The 20,865-nt window shown below is 46.6% G+C and overlaps 1 protein-coding gene across 3 annotated transcripts in view; it reads left to right on the top strand.

The window, feature by feature from the left end:
• ST18 (ST18 C2H2C-type zinc finger transcription factor) overlaps nucleotides 1-20,187 on the top strand; it is a gene marked incomplete at both ends in the record, with an annotated part of 90,653 nt that extends 70,466 nt beyond the window's left edge. For all 3 annotated transcript variants that reach the window (XM_082858523.1, XM_082858522.1, XM_082858521.1), the window contains 9 exons: nucleotides 73-135; nucleotides 881-949; nucleotides 4,642-4,704; nucleotides 4,806-4,886; nucleotides 5,793-6,014; nucleotides 11,531-11,619; nucleotides 14,732-14,835; nucleotides 17,489-17,632; nucleotides 20,047-20,187. In XM_082858523.1, the coding sequence (XP_082714649.1) occupies nucleotides 73-135; nucleotides 881-949; nucleotides 4,642-4,704; nucleotides 4,806-4,886; nucleotides 5,793-6,014; nucleotides 11,531-11,619; nucleotides 14,732-14,835; nucleotides 17,489-17,632; nucleotides 20,047-20,187 (976 nt within the window). The remainder of the gene's footprint in view (nucleotides 1-72; nucleotides 136-880; nucleotides 950-4,641; nucleotides 4,705-4,805; nucleotides 4,887-5,792; nucleotides 6,015-11,530; nucleotides 11,620-14,731; nucleotides 14,836-17,488; nucleotides 17,633-20,046) is intronic.
• Nucleotides 20,188-20,865: the final 678 nt, after the last annotated feature.

Here is a 20,865-nt window from a genome sequence, read left to right as displayed (position 1 = left end):
ACCTCATACCCAGTCAGAGCAAGTGCATCCGTGAAGGCACCTGACCCTGATTCTATGTTTTTATTGACCCAGCTGTCCAACGCCAGGATGCGACGGGAGCGGGCACGTCACAGGCAACTATGCATCTCATCGCAGGTAGCTCCCCACACTCTCACTTAGGCGTTCCACATCTGTCCTCCGTAAGGACTCACCCTCACCCTCTCTAGAAAGATATTATCTTGATCGGGAGTTGGAGACTGAGTTAGTTGGGGTTTGGGTTCGTTTCGTTTTTCAGAAATAAAGCTAAGTCTTCAGTCTTTTTACTGATATTGTAAAGAAAGTGTACTTCTCTGGTCAATAACGGTTTTCTGATCCTGTGATCCAGGCTACAGCCCAGAAGTTAGAGTTCATGTCAGGCTCGGGTCTTGTCTAGCTTTAGGACTCAAGTGAAACCCAGGGAGGACAGCAGTGACCTGAACTGACCTTTTACGCTGTGGGAGGGTTCAGTAAAGGGTTGGAGGGACAGTAGTGCAGAGGCTGTGCTCGGCCCTTCCTCCCACCCGTGTCACCCATGGGATTCGCTGTCCCTCTGGGCAGGGCCTTAACTTCTGAGCACCATCCCTCGGGATGCAGAGGGCGGGTTCTCTGGGTCAGTCATCACTGGAGCCGGGGGTCTCGCTGGGCTAAAGCCCCTGGTTTGGTAAATAGCAAACCAGAGTCTGTGACAAGTAGTCAAGGTGCCCAAAGCCCGGACTCACTAGAGCAGCAAAGCCGGGTTCAGACTTTTTCCCAAACCCCGTCGGTGGATTGAACATGTGTTCACCAGCTCAGGCTGCCCCCAAGTTGGGCCTGCGTGTGTCAGCGCGTGTGTCTCTGTTTTTGCTTTCTCCTCTCTCTTCAGTGTTTCTGGATGTCCTTTGGCAGATAAGACTCTGAAATCCCTCATGGCGGCCAACTCTCAGGAACTCAAGTAAGTGTCCGGCCAGGGTGGCCCTAACCAGGGGCAGATGGCACCTAAGTAAATTACGACCACGAGCTCTCTCACCAAAAGCTCAAACAGCTAAAACCAAATCGCTGGAATTTAGTTAATTAGCTGGACTTGGAGGGTTTGTATTTTACAGTGTTTTTAAAGGCAATGATGTTGGCCTTCCCTGGTGGCACAGCGGTTGGGAGTCCGCCTGCCGATGCGGGGAACGTGGGTTCTTGCCCCGGTCCCGGAGGATCCCACGTGCCGTGGAGCGGCTGGGCCCGTGAGCCGTGGCCGCTGAGCCTGCGCGTCTGGAGCCTGTGCTCCGCAACGGGAGAGGCCACAACAGTGAGAGGCCCACATACAGAAAAAAAAAAAAAATGTTAAAAGCAATGATGTTGAACACCTACGACACCTTTTCTCTGTTACCTTCAGAACGTGTATACTAATCAGACCTAGGAGGGTACGGCCAGCATTTTCATCATCTGACTTTAGGAAAACTGCACAGTGCTTTACCTTGTGGGCATTTTGAATCATACGACAGCCTTTCACTTTTGGGGGCGACATACAATTCTGGCTCATTTTCACCTTGTCTACAGGATCTCAAAGTCACACGTATATTAACTTCCGTTGATTGATTTTTCCTACTATGATCTTCTTTTATCCCAAACTTCTCACTTGTTATTTTCATGTGTTGTTATAATACTTGTAGACTAATAAAAAGTTACAATCCACTATTTACCCTTTAAAAATATAAGGCATACATTTAGAAAAGATGAAGAATAACATTAATCAAAATTAGAAAAATGCATTTGCACATAATATTTTAGGAAAAATCAGTGTTACTAAGTCTAGTGATAAAATAATATTTGTGTAAATAGTAGAATTAACACTTGGTGTCTAAATTACAGGTAAAATTTCAGAGAATATATCTTCTTAATATTTTGCTAGTATTTCCATTTTTTAACTTGTTTAAAATTTATCTAAAAATTATCTGGAAAAAGTTTATGAAACAAGATGTGATATTAAACAGGTATAAAAATTCAGAATTTTAGTACCATGAATAGTAAAGACAACTCTAAAATATGCAAAGTGAGTGTACAATTGATTGTGTCAGTGTAGGTTCTAGGAATCGTTTTCTTGGCTACCATTTTTCTAGATTGAAATGGCAGGATGTGAAGTGGAGACTTACTAGCAGATTGAAAGGAGAGAAGGGCTAGGCATACTCACTCAGTCTTACTCAATTGCTCTGAACTTCTATATTGCCGTATCTTAAAAATAGCTATCAATTCTCCTAAGTATTTTCTCTAAACATTATTTCTAGAAGAAAATGTTGATAATACATTGGAAACATGTAGATTGAGTGGTTCTATAGCAATGTTCAGTACTTACCTGCTTTATACAGTCACCTAATAAGTAACATCTTTGTGGTTTTTTCTGTACAGAAAGAAAAGGGGACATTTCATTGACCTCTTGTTTGGATATTCAGGGAGAATTTCAAAACGAGGTTTTTTTGGCATAGACTTTTCCAGAATTGCAATGTGCTAGTAAACCACTATTTTACTAAAAATATTAATAGCATCTGAGCCTTTCTTACAGTATAGAATATGTATTAAATCTTTAAATGTTTGATTAGAGAATCATTGCAGGGTTCTCTGGTTAGCTCGAGGAGACATATGCAGATTGCATATTTCCTTCGAGAAAAGCATTCACTCCCTATGTTCCGCCTCAAGATTGAATACAGAAGAATTTCTGTGAAAGTTCAGTGGGTTAAAGTTTAAGAAAAGGAATAATGTTCACATTCTTCTTTGGATTATTATCTTTCTCAAACTTTTGTTTGAGTAGAAATCTGAACCCGGGTGGGCATACAAGTGAAATAATAACAGTGACCTTGTCTACAAGAACTTTCAGGAAAGCAAACATTTTATGACAGCCTCTGCATTTTATTTTTTTATAAATTTATTTATTTATTTTATTTATACTTTTTTACTTTTGGCTGTGTTGGGTCTTTGTTGCTGCGTGTGAGCTTTCTCTAGTTGCGGCGAGCGGGGGCTACTCTTCGTTGCGGTGCGTGGGCTTCTCATTGCGGTGGCCTCTCATTGCAGAGCACGGGCTCTAGGCGCGCAGCCTTCAGTAGTTGTGGCGTGCGGGCTCAGTAGTTGTGGCTTATGGGCTCTAGAGTGCAGACTCAGTAGTTGTGGCTCGCCGCCTCAGTAGTTGTGGCTCGCCACCTCAGTAGTTGTGGCTCACGGGCTCTAGAGCACAGGCTCAGTAGTTGTGGCACACGGACTTAGTTGCCCCACGGCATGTGGGATTTTCCCAGACCAGGGATCGAACCCATGTCCCCTGCATTGGCAGGCAGACTCTTAACCACTGTGCCACCAGGGAAGCCCACCTCTACATTTGTATTAGTATCTGGCATTTTTTAAGGCAACAAAAGAGTGAGAATCTCTGTATATTTTTGCATTCAAGTGTATTTTAAACCCTGTTCCTAATTAGCATTCTAAGTAAAATTGGAATCTCCTTCCACCTTCACTCCCCGACTCCAAATTTAACGGTTGACTGTCAGTCAGAGTTATTGGTAGAGTTTCCACAAGACTTCTTAAGGTGGACCCTGAGGCAGAACAGATCAGGTGCAAATGTCCTAGGTTCTTTGGCAGGTGCATTAATCCACCAGGTGTCGGTTGTCCCATCCACCACTGTTGTCCATCTGAATGTAAGGGATTATCATGGTGTTGGAGCAAATCAAAGGAAATAAATTACACACAGAAACAATTTGGAAACTCTTTTTTCTTAAGCAAAAGATAAGAACTTTGCATGATGTAGACAGAAGCCCAGCAGTAAGTTGTGGGTTGAATTTCAGATTCCTTCCAAAAGAAGGTTTAACAACAGGGACCTATTGTGTAGCACAGGGAACTATACTCGAGACTTGTAATAACCCATAAGGGAAAAGAATCGGAAAAATTTTATTATATATATATATATATATGTATGTATATATATGTATATAACTGAATCACTCTGCTATACACCTGAAACTAACACAACATTGGAAATCAACTACACTTCAATTAAAAATATAAGGCATAAAAAGAAGGAAAAAAAGAATGGAGGGTAACAATGAATACGGTGTCTTCCAAGCATTGGACAGTAGTTAACACATCTTAATATTTCCTTTAAAAATGGATTCTTAGGGCTTCTCTGGTGGCACAGTGGTTAAGAATCTGCCTGCCAATGCAGGGGACATGGGTTCGAGCCCTGGTCCAGGATGATCCTACATGCCGCGGAGCAACTAAGCCCGTGTGCCACAACTACTGAGCCTGCCCACTAGAGCCTGCGAGCCACAACTACTGAGCCCACGTGCCGCAACTACTGAAGCCCGTGCACCTAGAGCCCGTGCTCCGCAACAAGAGAAGCCACTGCAATGAGAAGCCCGCGCACTGCAGCGAAGAGTAGACCCCGCTCACCACAACTAGAGAAAGCCCACGCACAGCAACAAAGACCCAACACAGTCAAAAATAAATAAATTAAAAATAAATTTATTTTTTTAAAAAAGGATTCTTAGCCAAAAAGCAGTTCTGTACAAGCAGAGAGTCCCACAGATCAGCTCATTCTGTTTGACTGCTTGTCTCTGTGATTTGCCGTGACCCCCTACCACTCCTACGCGGCCCCAGCTCCGCTCTCGTGTCTTCCAGGTGTCCCACTCCAGGCTGTGACGGTTCGGGGCACGTGACCGGAAACTATGCCTCCCACCGAAGGTAAGACTGACCCCATGCCCGAGATGGAAATCAGAGCGGTGGCAGCCGCGCCCGTGAGATCACATGCTTCCGTCTTGTTCTTTGTTGGGTCCGTATTTCAGCCTGTCCGGCTGCCCTCGTGCCAGGAAAGGTGGTGTCAAGGTGACCCCTACGAAGGAAGAAAAAGAAGACCCTGAACTCAAGTAAGTGTGACAGCTGAGGCGGCGGCATCAGGGCAGAGGCCACTTGTGGGACAAACGGGGGGACTTCGGTTGGGAGGCAACTGCGTGTCTTGTTCAGCACGAGGCCCTGGGAGCAGCATGGGAGCTCGGAGGCTGCAGAGCACCTCGCCCTCCCCAGTGGTGCTCACACGGGTCTCCGATGGTGCAAAGGAAACAGGACTTGGTCCTTGCCCAGCGGTTTTAAAGGAAAGCAGCCTCGTGGACATGCCCTAGTGTGACACACATGGCTGCGGGCTCCCCTGAAACTTAAGGCGCAATTTTATCTAAAGCGAACTCCCTCCTCTGAGAAACATGCTTCAGGTCTTGGGTGACAGATGCAGATACAGGTGCAGAAATGTACAGAGGCTTGCTCGACAACGTGCAATATTTAGACATTTGGAAATCAGAACTCCCGTTCTCTGAGCCAGGGACTCTGTGATGAGGGAGAGCCAGTTGACACGTTAGACCCTTGGTCTTTGTTTGGAGGCAACGTAACCCGTAACCAAGGGCTTCCCTGGCTGTTTCTGGAGCTGAGAAGTGTGGCCACACACTTGACTCCACTCCTTCTAAACTGGTGGCAAGTCCCCTGAGCTCTAGAAGTCATTCTCCGCCCCTCTGAAGTGGGGTAACAGCGTCTCTGCCCACCAGGTGAGCAGTGAGGCTCACGTGAGATAATGCATGACGGTTGCTTAGCTGGGAGCCTGAGGGCCATCCCTGCTGCCAGCACTGCTGTCTCCCTGGTTGGAAGACATCTGGTGACGCTGTCGTTTCCCCACTTGCCCCCTGTGTGGTCCGCTCTCACCACCACCTCCTCGTTCGCTCGCCTCACTGCTTCACCTGGCTTATCTCGTCTCTCCCAGCTGCTAACGACTGTCTGTGTCTCTCCAGATGCCCTGTGATCGGGTGTGACGGCCAAGGTCACATATCAGGTAAATACACATCCCACCGCACGGCTTCTGGCTGTCCCCTGGCCGCCAAGAGACAGAAGGAGAACCCTCTCAATGGGGCCCCCCTCTCCTGGAAGCTGAACAAACAGGAACTTCCCCACTGCCCGCTGCCCGGCTGCAATGGGCTGGGCCACGTGAACAACGTGTTTGTCACCCACAGGAGGTAAGCTTTCCTTCTTTTTTTTTTTTTTTTTTTTGGCGGTACGTGGGCCTCTCACTGTTGTGGCCTCTCCCCTTGTGGGGCACAGGCTCCGGACGCGCAGGCTCAGCGGCCATGGCTCACGGGCCCAGCCGCTCCGCGGCATGTGGGATCCTCCTGGACCAGGGCACGAACCCGCGTCCCCTGCATCGGCAGGCGGACTCCCAACCACTGCGCCACCAGGGAAGCCCCGCTTTGCTTCTTAATGTGTGGTTGCTGTGATTGTTTGTCACCTGGACTGTCCGGGGGGTGGGAGCGACCCCCTCAAGGTCATTAATCGTAGCACCTTAGATGTCCAAGTAATGAGTCTTGCCAGTTAGATATTGGACCAGTTTGAAGGATGGAAAATGTTATTTTCTCTATTTCTGAAATTCACTGCATGATTTTCCACCACTTGTGAAACCGTGCTTGTGGGTTTTTTATTCTAAAATATTGCTTGTGCTGCTTTTTTTAATGGTTCTGTCAGTGGTTCACTTCAGTTCTAAGTGGTGATAGCTCCTCACTTCTGTCGTGTGATCGTGAACGTTCACTTTACATGTTTATGTCATGCCCTTCTGCTCACCAGCTGGCTCCATTTCAGACCAAATGGTAGTTATGTTGCAGCTGGGAAGCTGTGAGTCATCCCCAGCGGCCAGAAAGAAAAGGACACAGCGATTACTAAGTACACGGAGGACACGAGAGATTTAGAAAACTCTTTCTAGCTTCACAAGGACTCAGCTCCTTCATCATCGAGCGGCACGTATGTCAACCAGGCTCTTTGTCAGGAGCACTGATCTTAAACCAGGCTTTTGTCCACATTCTCCATCAAGGAGAGGAGCTAGAGGAATTCCCTGGCGGTCCAGCGCTTAGGACTCCACGCTTTCACTGCCAAGGGTGCAGTTTCGATCCCTGGTCAGGGAACTAAGATCCCACAGGCCAAGCGGCACGGCCAAAATACAAACTAAGGAGCGGGGCTAGAAGGTTCACTGCACACATCTCTGGTCGTGGGGCTGTGGCGCACGATACAGATTTAGGATCTAACAAAACTTCGCGAGTCCTGAAGCTCTGCTTATGGGCAGGATGCCCGCAGAGCAAAGCTGGTTCCGGTTTCGAGGTGCACACCGACGGTGTCAGGAGATGAAGTTTTCCAAGAGCTACACCTGCTTATGGAGGAAACCTGATCTCTTTAGGTGGTTTATTTTTTGATGGTTCTCAGATGCCTGATCACGTTCACAACAGTGCACGTTGTTTTCTTCTGGGTCTGTACCATCGTTTCCCGTCCAGGAAGGACAGTCACATGTCACGTGAGCCTCGTAGCTGCACAGCAGCTGTGTTTTCTCACCATGGACCCTGTCATATCCATGTCGACATCGATAATGAAATATTAATGCTGGATTGTGGTGAGTGCATCCCTCAGTTAGAACACAGATTTCTCTTGAAAAATCCTGGAGTGGTTTTACGTGATGACGCCAGGCCTGGTGAGGATGTAGAGCTGCAGGGACCCTCAGAGCTGTAAGTGGAAGAGGAATTGGTAGAACCATGTCAGGAAGCTGATGCCTCAGATGTAAGGGAGCTGGTGAGGGTGCCCTGCTATCCAGCCGCCAGGCGTCCAGGCTCAGTCCCAGAGGCTCTCCTGCACCCAGAGATGGAGACGGACGTGTGCCAGGAGGTCGGCTTCCCGGCGCCAGGCTGGGGACCGCCTGCCCGCCACCTTGGCCCCTACAGCGCAGGGCACGGGAGTGGCTCCACCTGCAGGGCCTCGGATCCGTGTGGATGCAAAGGCCCCGCGGGCGGACTTGGAGCAGGTGTTGAGTGGGACAGAGTGCTGAGGGCTACGTGTGGTGGGATTCTGTCCCACAGAGTGAAAAAACGTGTAGCAAAATCACATTTTAAAAAACTAGGTGATCTTTCATCTGCAGTTGGAGTTACTGGCTGTCTCTGCGGGACAGGGGACAGCTGTTGCTACGGGGCAGGTGAACCTTCAAAGCGCGTTCTGTGTTTGAAGGTAAATTCAAGGTATGCCCCTCAAGGGTATTCTTTCAACTGCAAATACACGTTGTATGTATCTGTGTACATACTATTTATTTCATAATAAGAAAAGGAAATTATGAGTTCAAAACTATGGGCTGCAGTATTAATGCAGAGATATTATTTTCTAGGAGAAGAAAAACAGTTAAGAATTTAGACAAATGAATAATTCAGATTTCACGGTTTTTCACTCTTGCTACTCAAAGGATTTAAGAGCCCAAATTTAACCTGGGGTTTTCTCTTCGGGGTGGAATGCTTTTCTTTACTATGTGTAGGATTTAAACAAATAAGATAATAAAATACCTGGCTTATTGCCTGGTACATAGTAAGTGTTCAGCACAGACCATTTCCTTTCCCTTTTGTACAATTATATTAATATATGTGTAGCTATGCAATAATTCATTAAAGTAGGAATGACATGCTGGAATCACACGTACTGACCTACGATACACCTTTATCTGTCCTGTTCTCGACCCTGACGTCCTGACTTGTTCTGTTCTCTTTCCCGTCACTGCCAAGGGCCAACTGCTATTCCAGGCTGCTCTGTCCCAGCAGACAGCCTGTTCTAAGTTCCTCACGTGGCTTATCCCTTTAAACCCTTACAAACCCTGTAAGCTACAGGGACTGCGGTGACCCTCAGCTGACAGAACAATCAGAGCACAGGGAAGTTCAGGGATTGCCCCCTCCTGCACAGCTCACAGCATCGGGGCCCCAGAGCCCCTCTCCCGAGCTGGGTACCAGCCCATCCCTGGTGTTTCCTGGATCCTCCCGACCACGAGGCACTCGTGCAGACTTTCCTCAGCCGTCCTCTAAAGCAGGTTCTGTAACTTTTCCCATTTAAGATTCAGCAAAATGGGAATAATTACAAAACTTACCTTAGAGGATGGCTGAGAACAATTACCTGTGCATTACATCAGCATTTTGTTTACATACTAATTACTTTAAAACCTTTCTTTAAGACTTCATGTTACAGACTTCCACTTTGAAAGAATAGCAACTGAGAAGACAAATGATACTATATTAAATGCACATCATTATGGATGTCTGCAGCTTTAAAACCAGAAGTCCTGTGACTAATAGAACTTATTTAGTGCCACACCATAACTGTAATTTTATTGAGGTTTACTAACATATTATAAACAATGATGTCCACCACACAGATTTGTCACCTGCCGTTTTACTGTAACAGGGCAGATGAAGATATAGTTTTAAATTGCCCTCCCCTGCGGATTCCCTGGTGGCGCAGTGGTTAAGACTCCACCTGCCAATGCAGGGGACACGGGTTCGAGCCCTGGTCCGGGAAGATCCCACATGCCGCGGAGCAACAAAGCCCATGCGCCACAACTACTGAGCCTGCACTGTAGAGCCTGCGAGCCACAACTACTGAGCCCGTGAGCCACAGTTATTGAAGCCCCCGTGCCTAGAGCTCGTGCTCCGCAACAGGAGAAGCCACCGCAATGAGAAGCCTGCGCACCGCAACGAAGAGTAGCCCCCACTCACTGCAACTAGAGAAAGCCTGCGTGCAGCAACAAAGACCCAATGCAGCCAAAAAAATATATATAAATGAATAAATTTTAAAAAACAATTTTTTAAAAATCTTAAAAAAAAAAAATTGCCTTTCCCTTCCTTCATAGAATTGTGAATTTGGTCCAGGCCATATAAAGCATGTTTCTCCTGCCTTACGATTCGGAGCCTGAACCCCAAAGGCGACGCCCAGCCAACCTCCCTGTTTTCCTGAGCGGCAAGACCGAGCCTTGTGGAGGATGTGGCATCCTCAAAAGGAAAAGGGACATTAAAAATATTTTCTTGCCCCAGTTTTCTTAAATGTAGGATTTGTTTTATATCCTGGAAGATATAACCACATTGGGAGGTACGAAACATCCAGTGGCATTTTTTAGACCAAAGCCTCCCTCCCATCACTTAACTGTACTCGGTTCTAACGCACATGGTTGTGGAGTTTCACCAGCATTCCACACGGCTGTCCCCCCTGGACGCTCACCCTGTGTTGTCTAAACAGTGCAGACCCTTGACGGGAGAGACAGAAGTTCTTGGGAGGTATTAACATCCATCTTGTTACAAACCTCCCACAGGTGACTTTTAAAATCCAGTTTACCAGCCAACCATTACTCCTGTTTGTAACCATTTGTCAGAACACAATATGTGACAGAAGACAAGACAGACTTGTACAAACCTTCCAGGAAAAAAAAAAGATAATGTAGCTTATAAAGGCCACTCTTTTTAGTGAGCAGTTTCCAAAATAGAAAAGTCAGGTTCAAAGTTCAGTTTGTGCTTTTCCATTATTTTCTTTTCCTGTGTAAAATATTTCATAATTTATCAAATCTTGGCAACCCACAGAGCCTTCTTTTTATATGTAGTATTACATATCTATTATTGTTTTATTTCATAAAATCTTAATATAGAACAATTTTAAATTCTTAAAAAAAATATTCATTCTGCAAACATTTATTAAGGGCTTTGTTTCAGAAATATTCTCCTTTCACTCTGCCAAGTGCTCCAATCTTTGGATGGAAAATGATTGTTTCATGCATGAACTGTAAACAAATTTCTCTGGGAAAAAATATTTTCAATGGCTAATTATCATTTTTAATTCTATTTAAAAATGGTGTCTCCAAAAATATAACCAAATGACAAAAGAATTAATGGCTGCATAGAGCAACAAAATCATCTCATCATGTGCTACAGGAAACAAGTATCGTTCAATGTTGTCATTATCATTTTGGTGTAATTTAAACAAAACAGATGACATTATAGGAAGGACGCAGGTGTGAAGGGTGTGGATCTCCAGGAAAAGCGTATAAAGAGCCTGCCGGGCAGCGCACTGCCTGGGCAGTGAGGCTGCCTAAATACACCTACAGCCCTGCCTTTTCTGTTCCTTTCAGGTAGAGATTCTTTAATGAAAAATGATGTTTACAAGTTAAAGAATAAATTCGAAACTTTCCCCTACCCAAACTGGATTTGCCACGAAGCGGGGGGGGGAGGGATATTATTTTGGGCTTGTATCAATTTGAGTCATTCTGTAAAGATCAAATGACAGTGTGTATAAAGACAGGAAGAACTAGATTTATTATTCATGGCATTTTTGACTAATCTGGAACAAATCTTATGCAAAATGTATACATACAGTTTTACATTTACAGTGAATAAAGTAACCACTACTAAAAAAAGGCCCTTACATGAATGCAAAGTAGTAACATTCGAACAAAATTAATTCAGTGATAATTATCAACAGTAGCTATTTGTATTTTGATTTGAGAAAAAAACACAAAACACTTTATTTGAGGGCCTTTTGCTTTTGTTTTAATAGATATTGTTACTTTCTGCACAGAGACTGCAGATTGTAATGTAATGAGTAGGCAGGCAAAGACTTAAAGAGGAAGTAGTGAGTACAAAATTTGAATTTTTGTAAGAAGTAATATGTGTTTCACATATCGGTATGATTTCTCTTTTCACAGCTTATCTGGATGTCCTCTCAACGCACAAGCCATCAAGAAGGGCAAGGTCTCTGAGGAACTAATGACCATCAAGGTCAAAGCATCTGGAGGTAAGAGGGCAGGGCGGGGCGGCCACCCCCGAGGTCTGGACCCTGGTCTCCGGCGGGTCCTGTGTCTAAACCATCCTCCGTGAGGGAAGTGCTATTTGACTAGGCAAGAAGGAAGCTTTCCTCAAATTTGAACTAAACTATAACTTTCTCTAAAGAACAATCTCTTGGGTTTTTTTCCTTACTTTTTTTTTTTTCTTCATTGCAAGTGACATGGGGGTGACTAGTTGGTTTGGAAATGGCTCTGATATATCAGAGTTCCATCACTTTCATCATAGGGACCAAGAGCTATTTCAAAGGACAGGCCAGAGTCCTGGTGTGAACTCGTTGGTCACCTGTAGGTGAGGAAGGGGGCTTGTTTGCTGGAATGTATTAGGTCATGGGGGCTAGAGTTCCTGATGACAGTGTTAAAATGCTGAAATAGGTATATCTGTATACTGTGTGATGTTTTCAGAGAATAGCCTAGTGACCTTGTGTGACCTCTAGTGGCCTCCAGTGACATACAGCACAGAGAGTGGAGCTCGGTGAGCTATTTCAAAATGTGTGGAGATTTAAGTGAAATCCGAAACTTAAATAAAAGATACAAATAAGGAATACTTTAGCCATCTTGGAGAAAAAAAGAAGGTACAAACCTTCTTTTTCAGGTATCAATTTAAAATGTTTGGCAGTATTATGTTATGGGGGTAAATTTTCCATATTTGATTTTTCATAGGGATGATGAGAGAGGGGAACATGCTGCAGCTGTCACCCATGGGGGTCAGATTCACAGGTGATGTGATTAGGGCAGTTAGCAGAGCATGGCGACATGTGACAAAGGGTGCTTGAAGAATAGAGTTTCCTGGGAATACTCGGGCTTGTGAACACAAGTGGTATCATGAGAAGATGACTTAGGTCACAAGAAAAGAGAGTCAAATTCGGAATTAGCCGCCTTCAGATGTGCGTGTTGACTGGTGTGTTATTTTTCCAGAAACTTGTAGGTTGAAAGATCAGTCTAGAGCAGGACAATTTTTTTTTTAATACGTAAAAAGGAATATAAACACAGCATGACAAACAGGTATGTAATGTTCTTTTGCTACTAGACAAAATGCCTTTCTGCTCTCGTTTATGCTCAGGTCCACAGAGTTCAGGGAAAATTCTGTCTTCTGGTTCTCAGAAAAATGTCTCAGACTTTGGAGTCGTGCAGAACCCACCCCAACTCTACTGATTTTTCAGTTGGAATTTTAATTGCTGTGATAAAACAAACGTGTAAATGTGGTGTTGCAGATGCTAATTGTTTTAAAAATCAAGCTGATTTAATTAATTTAGTGGTGTCCATGTCTTAGGTTTACCTTACTTTTTAATAAGGGTCTCCAGCAGAGAAAACCAAGCAATGAGACTTTTGATGAATTAGGGTGCACTGGCTGAACTTTTGTGCTTCAGTCCTGAAAATGATAGTTTTTTGTATGAGCCTGCACGTTTGTGTGTGTGTGTGTGTGTGTGTGTGTGTGTGTGCTCCTGGTATAAGCCCTCTATCAAATTTCAAGTTTGGGGCACCTATGTTTGAATCCTTACATTCTGCTCTACCCTCAGAATGGTATTTTTGTGGAGAATCCACATGGTTTAATTTAGCATCTCTATCTCTATTTCTCTACATGCCTTCCTAGTGTCAACCCCCAACCACAGTTAATGTACACAGTGGCTGAGCTGAGGTCTATATTGGATCCCCCTGTGTCCCTCTGATTCTTGAGTACTTTTCTTGAGTTCTCACCAGCATTATCTCAGGCGTGTGTTGTTTCCTTCGAAGACCATCCTGACGCATCTGGGAAACAAAGGCAAAACAATTACTTTACTTTGGGGATTTTATCTGATGGCGTCTTTAGCACATGGGGAGAACCAAGCCGGGGACTGTGACCTGTTGTTACTTTATTTCTCTGAAAGCATCACTCCATCTTTTAAATCCATGTGTGACTCTTAAAAAGGGTGGCTTGTTTCCAGGTTGTGCTTCCGTGAAGAACATACCACGTGCACCTTACACATCCTGCTGCTGTAGGTTTGTCTCAGGTGTGTGCCTAGGAATGGCGTTGCTGGGCTGTGGGGCATGTGAGGTCCACCTTCAGTAGGTGACGAACCATGCTCCAGAGCAGCGACCCAGGAAGGTACCAGAGCCTAGAGCTGTTTCGCACAGATTGTCGGCTCCGCTCACGCATCGGTCTCACTAAATCTAAATGCTGGCATTCGCGTTTATCCCGCTGAATTGTCATCTCCTGGTTTAGAGTCATCATTCTGGACTGTTGAAATGACCTTAAATCCTGCTTCTGGCATCCTGATCACGAGCTCCTCTTCCCAGCTTTTTAAAATCTTTAAAATGTATTCATATTCCTTCTCTAAAAGAATGATGGGAAAATAACTCCCGTGCATTGAGAACCCGTTGTATGTTCAGCACTTTATGTTTTATCGCGTTAATTCTCACAACGTTTTACTGAAGCACAAGGACGTGAAGTAAGTGAGGCAAGTTCAGGAACAGGAGCCAGGCAGCATTCAAACTCCAAAGCCACACTCTCCCCGGGCGGCATTTGCTTCTGATTCTGGTCCGGGGAGAAGCCGAGCTGTGTGTCCCTGGGCTCGAGCCCACCTGCCAGGACCCCCCTCTGCCTCTAATAATGGCTCATAAGACCCCATACGTTTGGTCGTTAGCACCATCCAGGTCTTCCTGTCCTGGCAGCATCGCACAAGAGAGAATGCCCGGGCTTTGGAGCTCAGGCAGGCTCTGCCCTTCCTTTGGCCCCGGGGCAGGTGATGCGACCCCGTCGGGGGTCACCGTGGCCTCCTTTAACCTCTGTGAAGCTCTGGCCTTTGTGGGGGGAAGGAAGGGTGATGACACCTGCCCCACAGGGTCCAGCAGCAGACCTGGAACACAGCAGACCTACATTAAACGCTGGGGCATTTCTTACTAAGGAAGAAAATCCTGCAACTCTTTGAACCCACTTTTTAAGAATCTTGAGTATGGGTAAAAATTCAACGTTATAAATTAAAGTCTCATTTTCACTTAGCAAACCACAAACTCAGTGTAAAAGGGCTCAGATTTGTCTCAGTCTCTTATTTTCTGTTTGAACTAAAAGAGCCTGACTTTTTACAGGTATAGAGAGTGATGAAGAAATTAGGCATTTGGATGAAGAAATAAAGGAACTCAATGAGTCCAACCTTAAAATTGAAGCAGATATGATGAAACTCCAGACGCAGGTAAAAAAAAAAAAAGGAAGAAGGAAGGGAAAAGCAGTGGGGGAAGGGATGGAGGAAAGGAGAAGGCAGGAGAGCAATGAGTTATCTTTAGGTAATCATAATCCTAAATGGAGGGAACACATTGAACTATTAAACCCTACGATAAAAAACAAACTTATCGGGCTTCCCTGGTGGCGCAGTGGTTGAGAGTCCGCCTGCCGATGCAGGGGACACGGGTTCGTGCCCCGGTCCGGGAAGATCCCACATGCCGCGGAGCGGCTGGGCCCGTGAGCCATGGCCGCTGACCCTGCGCGTCCGGAGCCTGTGCTCCGCAACGGGAGAGGCCACAACAGTGAGAGGCCCGCGTACCGCAAAAAAAAAAAAAAAAAAAAAACTTATCGGACTTCCCTGGTGGCGCAGTGGTTGAGAGTCCTCCTGCCAAAGCAGGGGACACGGGTTCGAGCCCTGGTCCGGGAAGATCCCACATGCCGTGGAGCAACTAAGCCTGTGCGCCACAACTACTGAGCCTGTGCGCCACAACTACTGAGCCCACGTGCCACAACTACTGAGCCCGTGTGCCTAGAGCCCGTGCTCCACAACAAGAGAAGCCCGCGCACCGCAACAAAGAGTAGCCCCCGCTCGCTGCAACTAGAGAAAGCCCGCACGCAGCAACAAAGACCCAACGCAGTGAAAAATAAATAAAATAAATTTTAAGAAAAACATACGGATCTTCTGCAATGAACACACAGAGTGTGTCTCCTGTACACAATCCTTGTGAAGGCTTGAATAGAATACATGGATCACGCTGGACGATCGCTGGTTTGGCAGCTGTAGGCCAAACTGCTCACCTGGGTGAGCCTGGGTGCACCAAGGGCTTTATCAGCAAGTAAGACGATCTTCCTATAACTGCAGAGCCTCTGGAGTATGTGGTGCTTTAGAAAAACCGTCATGAGAAGATATAGGAGGCCTTAGTTTTATTGGAAATTCAAGTAAAGCAATGCAACTTTTTTAATTTAATTTTTCTAGAACACCTCTGAATGAGTCAGTCTTTGATAGAAATGGATCTTTTCCCAGATTTTCCTGACATTCTTTATTGAAAACTCAAGCAGTTTCTCAATTCTGCATTCTCCTGGGTCTGCCCCAGCCCCTGATTAAATTTACCCACGAGGAAATTAAAAGTTCAGTCCAGGATTTGGTTTTTGTCTTTTTTTGTTTGTCTGTTTTTTGGCCATGCCCCAAGGCTTGTGGGATCTTAGCTCCCCGACCAGAGATCGAACTCGGGCCCCAGCAATGAGAGCACCGAGTCCTAACCACTGGACCACCAGGGAACTCTCGAGTCCAGGATTTTTAAAAACACTCATAATAACCTATTGCAATAAATCAGAAGGAAAAGAATGAGACAAAGTTAAGTTGAAGTGTCTTTCTCCCTTTTCTCCTTTCCTGAAACGTGGGGTTTGGGCCACTGAGGTTACTGACTCTCAGAAGTCTTCACTCACAGGGGCCTAAAACAGAAGCTTTTAGTCCATCTGAAAAGCAGGTTTCTGCGTGACCAGTGTCATAACCTTCCATTAATAGCAATCTAAGCTACAAAGAGAGCGTCATGCGTGGTTTTCGCAATCATGAGAACTTGTCTTGAGAACATTAGTGAAGAAAGCAAAGGCCTTGCCCTCGTGGAGCTTACAGTCTAGAAGGGGAGGTAAACAATAACAAAAAAATCAGAAGCGATAAACTACATCGCACGAGGGCAGGGCATGGGGAGAAGCAGCCAGGGTTCGATACAGAGAGGAGAGCGGGGCTCAGCCGCAGGAAGAAGGAAACATGTGGCCGGACTCGAGGAGCTGAGGCCATTAGCCAAACAGGAAGGGGGAGGAGTGTTTCCAACAGTAGAACAGCCAGTGCCAAGCCCCTAACCCTTGAGAAGGCCCAGCGTTTTGAGAAATAGCAGAGTGAGTGTGGCTACAGGCCAGTGACCTGGGGGTTATAGGAGGTGAGGCCCCGGGGACACACAGGGCTTCCCAGGCCCTTTTTAAGACGTTGGGTTTTTTTCTGAATGAACACAGAACCATTACGGGGTTTAGAGCCAAGGGTAAACACGATCATATTTGACCTACGATCTGCCTGACATTTGAAGAGACCCGCGTGGGTAGGTGGGGTGAAGACAGGTCAGCAAGAGATTGGGTGGTGCCCAGCCGGGTGCAGGGCCGCCCCTGAGAAGGGGTCACAGTCACCACGGCGGCTGCACCTGGGGAGCAGCAGTGCAGGTGGGCACCATCTCCGTCCTGGGCCCTCTGACGGGGGAGCCCAGTGGACATGAAGTGCGAGACCAAGCGCTGTCAGGGACGCCTCCCAGGCCTGGGCAGCGATCAAGTTGCCACCAGCTGGGAAGGAGGGGGCTGTGTAGGGAGCGGGTTTGGGGAATAGTGAAGGTTTGCCCTTGAAGTCCGCCTTACAGCCACGTGGAGGTGTGGCTCTGCAGCCGTGGGAGAATCTGGGCTGAAGAGCCGCACTTGGGGCTGTGATTCCGGCCCTCAGAGCGAAGGTGGGGGGGCGGGGGGCGGGCAGGGCTGCCGCTTTCTGAGGACAGGTGTCCATAGGCCTGATCAGCGCCGGACCCCGCTAAAGCCCCGCCCTTCCAAACCCCGCTTCCCACGTTCCCAAGTTCTTTCCATTTCAGATCACGTCTATGGAGAGCAACTTAAAGACGATAGAGGAGGAAAACAAACTGATAGAACAGAGCAACGAGAGTCTGCTGAAGGACCTGGCGGGCCTGAGTCAAGCCCTCATCTCCAGCCTCGCTGACATCCAACTCCCGCAGATGGTGAGTCTGAGGCCGCGCGGCTCCGTCCCAGGGCTCCCCTTGCTGGCGAGCCGTCACCCAGGGCTGGGGCGGAAAGTCGGCTCCGAGGGGACGGGCCACCCACACTTCATCCCTGGGAACGTGATGGATATTTACGTTGACCCTATGTCACGACCAAGGGCTTCTGATACCGCAGGAGCCATTCACAGATGATGAGGGTTTATCTGAAACTAGGTTTATGATGTAAAATGAAAATTGGAGGCCAAAGTTCCCGCTCTCAACATTTGTTTCCAAATGGGAAGCTTGCTAACGTGGCTCACACAATCTGAGACCCATGCTTGCTTTTTTTTTTTTTAACATCTTTATTGGAGTATAATTGCTTTACAATGGTGTGTTAGTTTCTGCTGTATAACAAAGTGAATCAATTATACGTATACATATGTCCCTATATCCCCTCCCTCTTGCATCTCCCTCCCACCCTCCCTATCCCACCCCTCCAGGCGGTCACAAAGCACCGAGCTGATCTCCCTGTGCTGTGCGGCTGCTTCCCACTAGCTAGCTATTTTATATTTCGTAGTGTATGTATGTCCACGCCACTCTCTCACTTCATCCCAGCTTACCCTTCCCCCTTCCCGTGCCCTCAAGTCCGTTCTCTACGTCTGCGTCTTTACCTAAGTACGTTCTTCATATATATAAGTACTCCTCATATAGAATAAAAAGCACAAGAGTGAGCAAGGAATCCTATTTCCAAAACCTAACCATACGCTTGAGACATTGCAACTATTTAAAATTCATAGAAGATTGATTTCCTTTACATTTTCATAAATATAATAAACATTTGGAAGAGGGCTGCATTGTTGAATGCTTTCCATTTCCTCAGTACGGGCATGTTTAGAACAAGGTTTCTAAAGCTGCAAGTTTTATATACAGAAGGGTTTGAAAAAGCAGCAATTTAATAAAGAAATAGGATTGGTTTTCCTGAAAGCAAGAAATCTCGCAATTTGTCCAACTTCCCAGCACAGAACCCTCATCTTCACCAATTCCAAATATGTCTCCTGACAATAAGAAAAGAAAACAATATTTTTTTTAAAAAATCAATAATGTAATAAAAAAGAACCCAAAGGAAAATAAATGATTACTTTATGGCCGGTATTAAGGTAATTATTGAATATTATTGTTATATTATTTCTTGTTTTGTTATATTATTTCTTAACATTTCTCTCATACTTCAAATTTGTATTCTGTAATAGTTTTTTCTTCAGTGGCACCATAAAAGTCACAGTTACCGTGCAAGATAAGTTGTACTTTGTATAGTTACATACAAGGCACTCTCGCGGTGATGTGGGGGCAGGTCCCACTAAAAGTTCACAATTTATTTCGAGCACTGGTCTCCCGTCTTATGGGGGAGGGATTGGAGACTCTGAGCCTTACGTAAGTTGATGGAGGTTCCAAAGCCTGCACAAGCGAGGTGGCCTTTATCACTCTGCCATCCGGGTCCTCGTCCAGCTAGAAACTCGTGACACGGCGAAGGCAGAAATGACAAGGGAACGGAGAGCCGCGTCAGGCAGCTGGTGGAGTCAGTGCTCGGCTGGGCACAGTGAAATCAGCTCCACGTTGAGAAAGCCGAGCTCTTCAGCAGCAGCAGTCACAGTAATACCCTTTATTCCTTTGCACTGAGACCTTGTACAAGTCCCTTCTTCCACGCCTCTCGTGCAGTAAGTAAGGCACGTTTCCAAAAAGCTGGGAAATGCAGGCCCAAGAAGTGGTGGAGCGGCAGTTCCCCAGCCACTCGTTCCTTCCACTCGTGCAGTTTCCACGCTGCGAGGGGCTGCTCTGTTTGAGCCGTCGCGTTAGGGACAGGAGGTGCCCACGCACAAGCAAAGAGCAGGGGGTGAACAGACCGGACTCTGTGAATCCCGTATTCCACCTGGAAAGACAGAGAGGGGGAAAGCCTAGCTCGGACCCTCAAGGCGGAAATGGACAAAGGAGTCTGACGATGAAAGAGGACAGTTCCCACCAGACAGCTGGTGACACCTTGTCCAGCCTCACAGCCCTGAAACCCCGGCCCAGGGCTGTCAGAGGAAGCTTCTGGACGAGCAAAGCCCTCCTCCTGCCTGGCCCACCCCCGCCTTCTGCAGACGAGGTCTCCATGCTGAGCACGTGCACGTGAGGGAGGCCGAGAGCCCCTCTCGGGAGGAGGGTGCAGCTGGGAAGGGCCCAGCCCAGCAGCGAGACCTCCACCTGGTGTGGCTCCAAACTGACCCCAAAATACGGGCAGTCGCGCTCACCCCATTAACCGAGTGAAGAGCGCGCAGCCGCCTGCCTTCCTGCGTCCCTCCCTGATGCCAGAGTCACGGTACCCCCCGTGGACTTGCTCCCCTTTTCCCAGCAGCCTGGGTCACGTGACTGATGCCATGTGTTTTGTCCTCCTTCAGGGGCCCATCAGTGAGCAGAATTTTGAAGCGTACGTCAACACGCTCACAGACATGTACAGCAATCTGGAGCGGGACTATTCCCCGGAATGCAAGGCTCTGCTGGAGAGCATCAAGCAGGCGGTGAAGGGCATCCACGTGTAGGAGCACAGCGCCACGGGCCGCGGACTCTCCACCGGCAGCCGCGTGTACGGGTCTGGAGGGCCCCCGGCCGCTAAGGCAGGCAGGCGCCGTACTGCATCTACAATTGCAACATTGCACTAATTTTTCCCCCCCCAGCTAACGTGAAAAGGAAAGAAAAACTATGATAGACTCTTTGGATGAAAAGCAATGCAGTCAAATATTAGATCTTATTTATTTTCATATGCTTTCCTTTTATTTCTTCATTGCACTCTTTTGGGTTCTTTTTGTACAGTATATGTAAAATAAACGTGACATTTTTATATTTTATTTATTTCTAATCAAAGAGTTTTTTTATCTTTTAATTGCATTTTGAAGTCTGCCATATTTTTACAAGTGTGTTTATTAATTTATTTTCCAATAGACTTTAAATAGAAATGCTCTTCTCAAATCACATACCTTGCTGGGTTTAAAGGAGAAGACAGATAAGAATGAAGGAAATCCTTGTCTACGGACTGCACTGTGGTCCGGCTTGACTTTTATTGCACACTTCTACCCCAACCCCCGTCCCACCTTCACTGGCTTTGTGTTTATAGACAGGCTTAGGTAAGGTGCGCAGGAGGGACAGCAAGATAAAAGGCGCCCGCTCGTGGGATGTGCGCCCTCACAGAAGCACAGTAGACCGGAAAACAGCCTGTTCCA

Source organism: Leucopleurus acutus, assembly GCF_964270905.1.
Source record: "Leucopleurus acutus genome assembly, chromosome: 17".
NCBI lineage: Eukaryota > Metazoa > Chordata > Mammalia > Artiodactyla > Delphinidae > Leucopleurus > Leucopleurus acutus.
The sequence above is the reverse complement of the archived record's forward strand: the minus strand, read 5'-3'. Positions and strand labels throughout refer to the sequence as shown.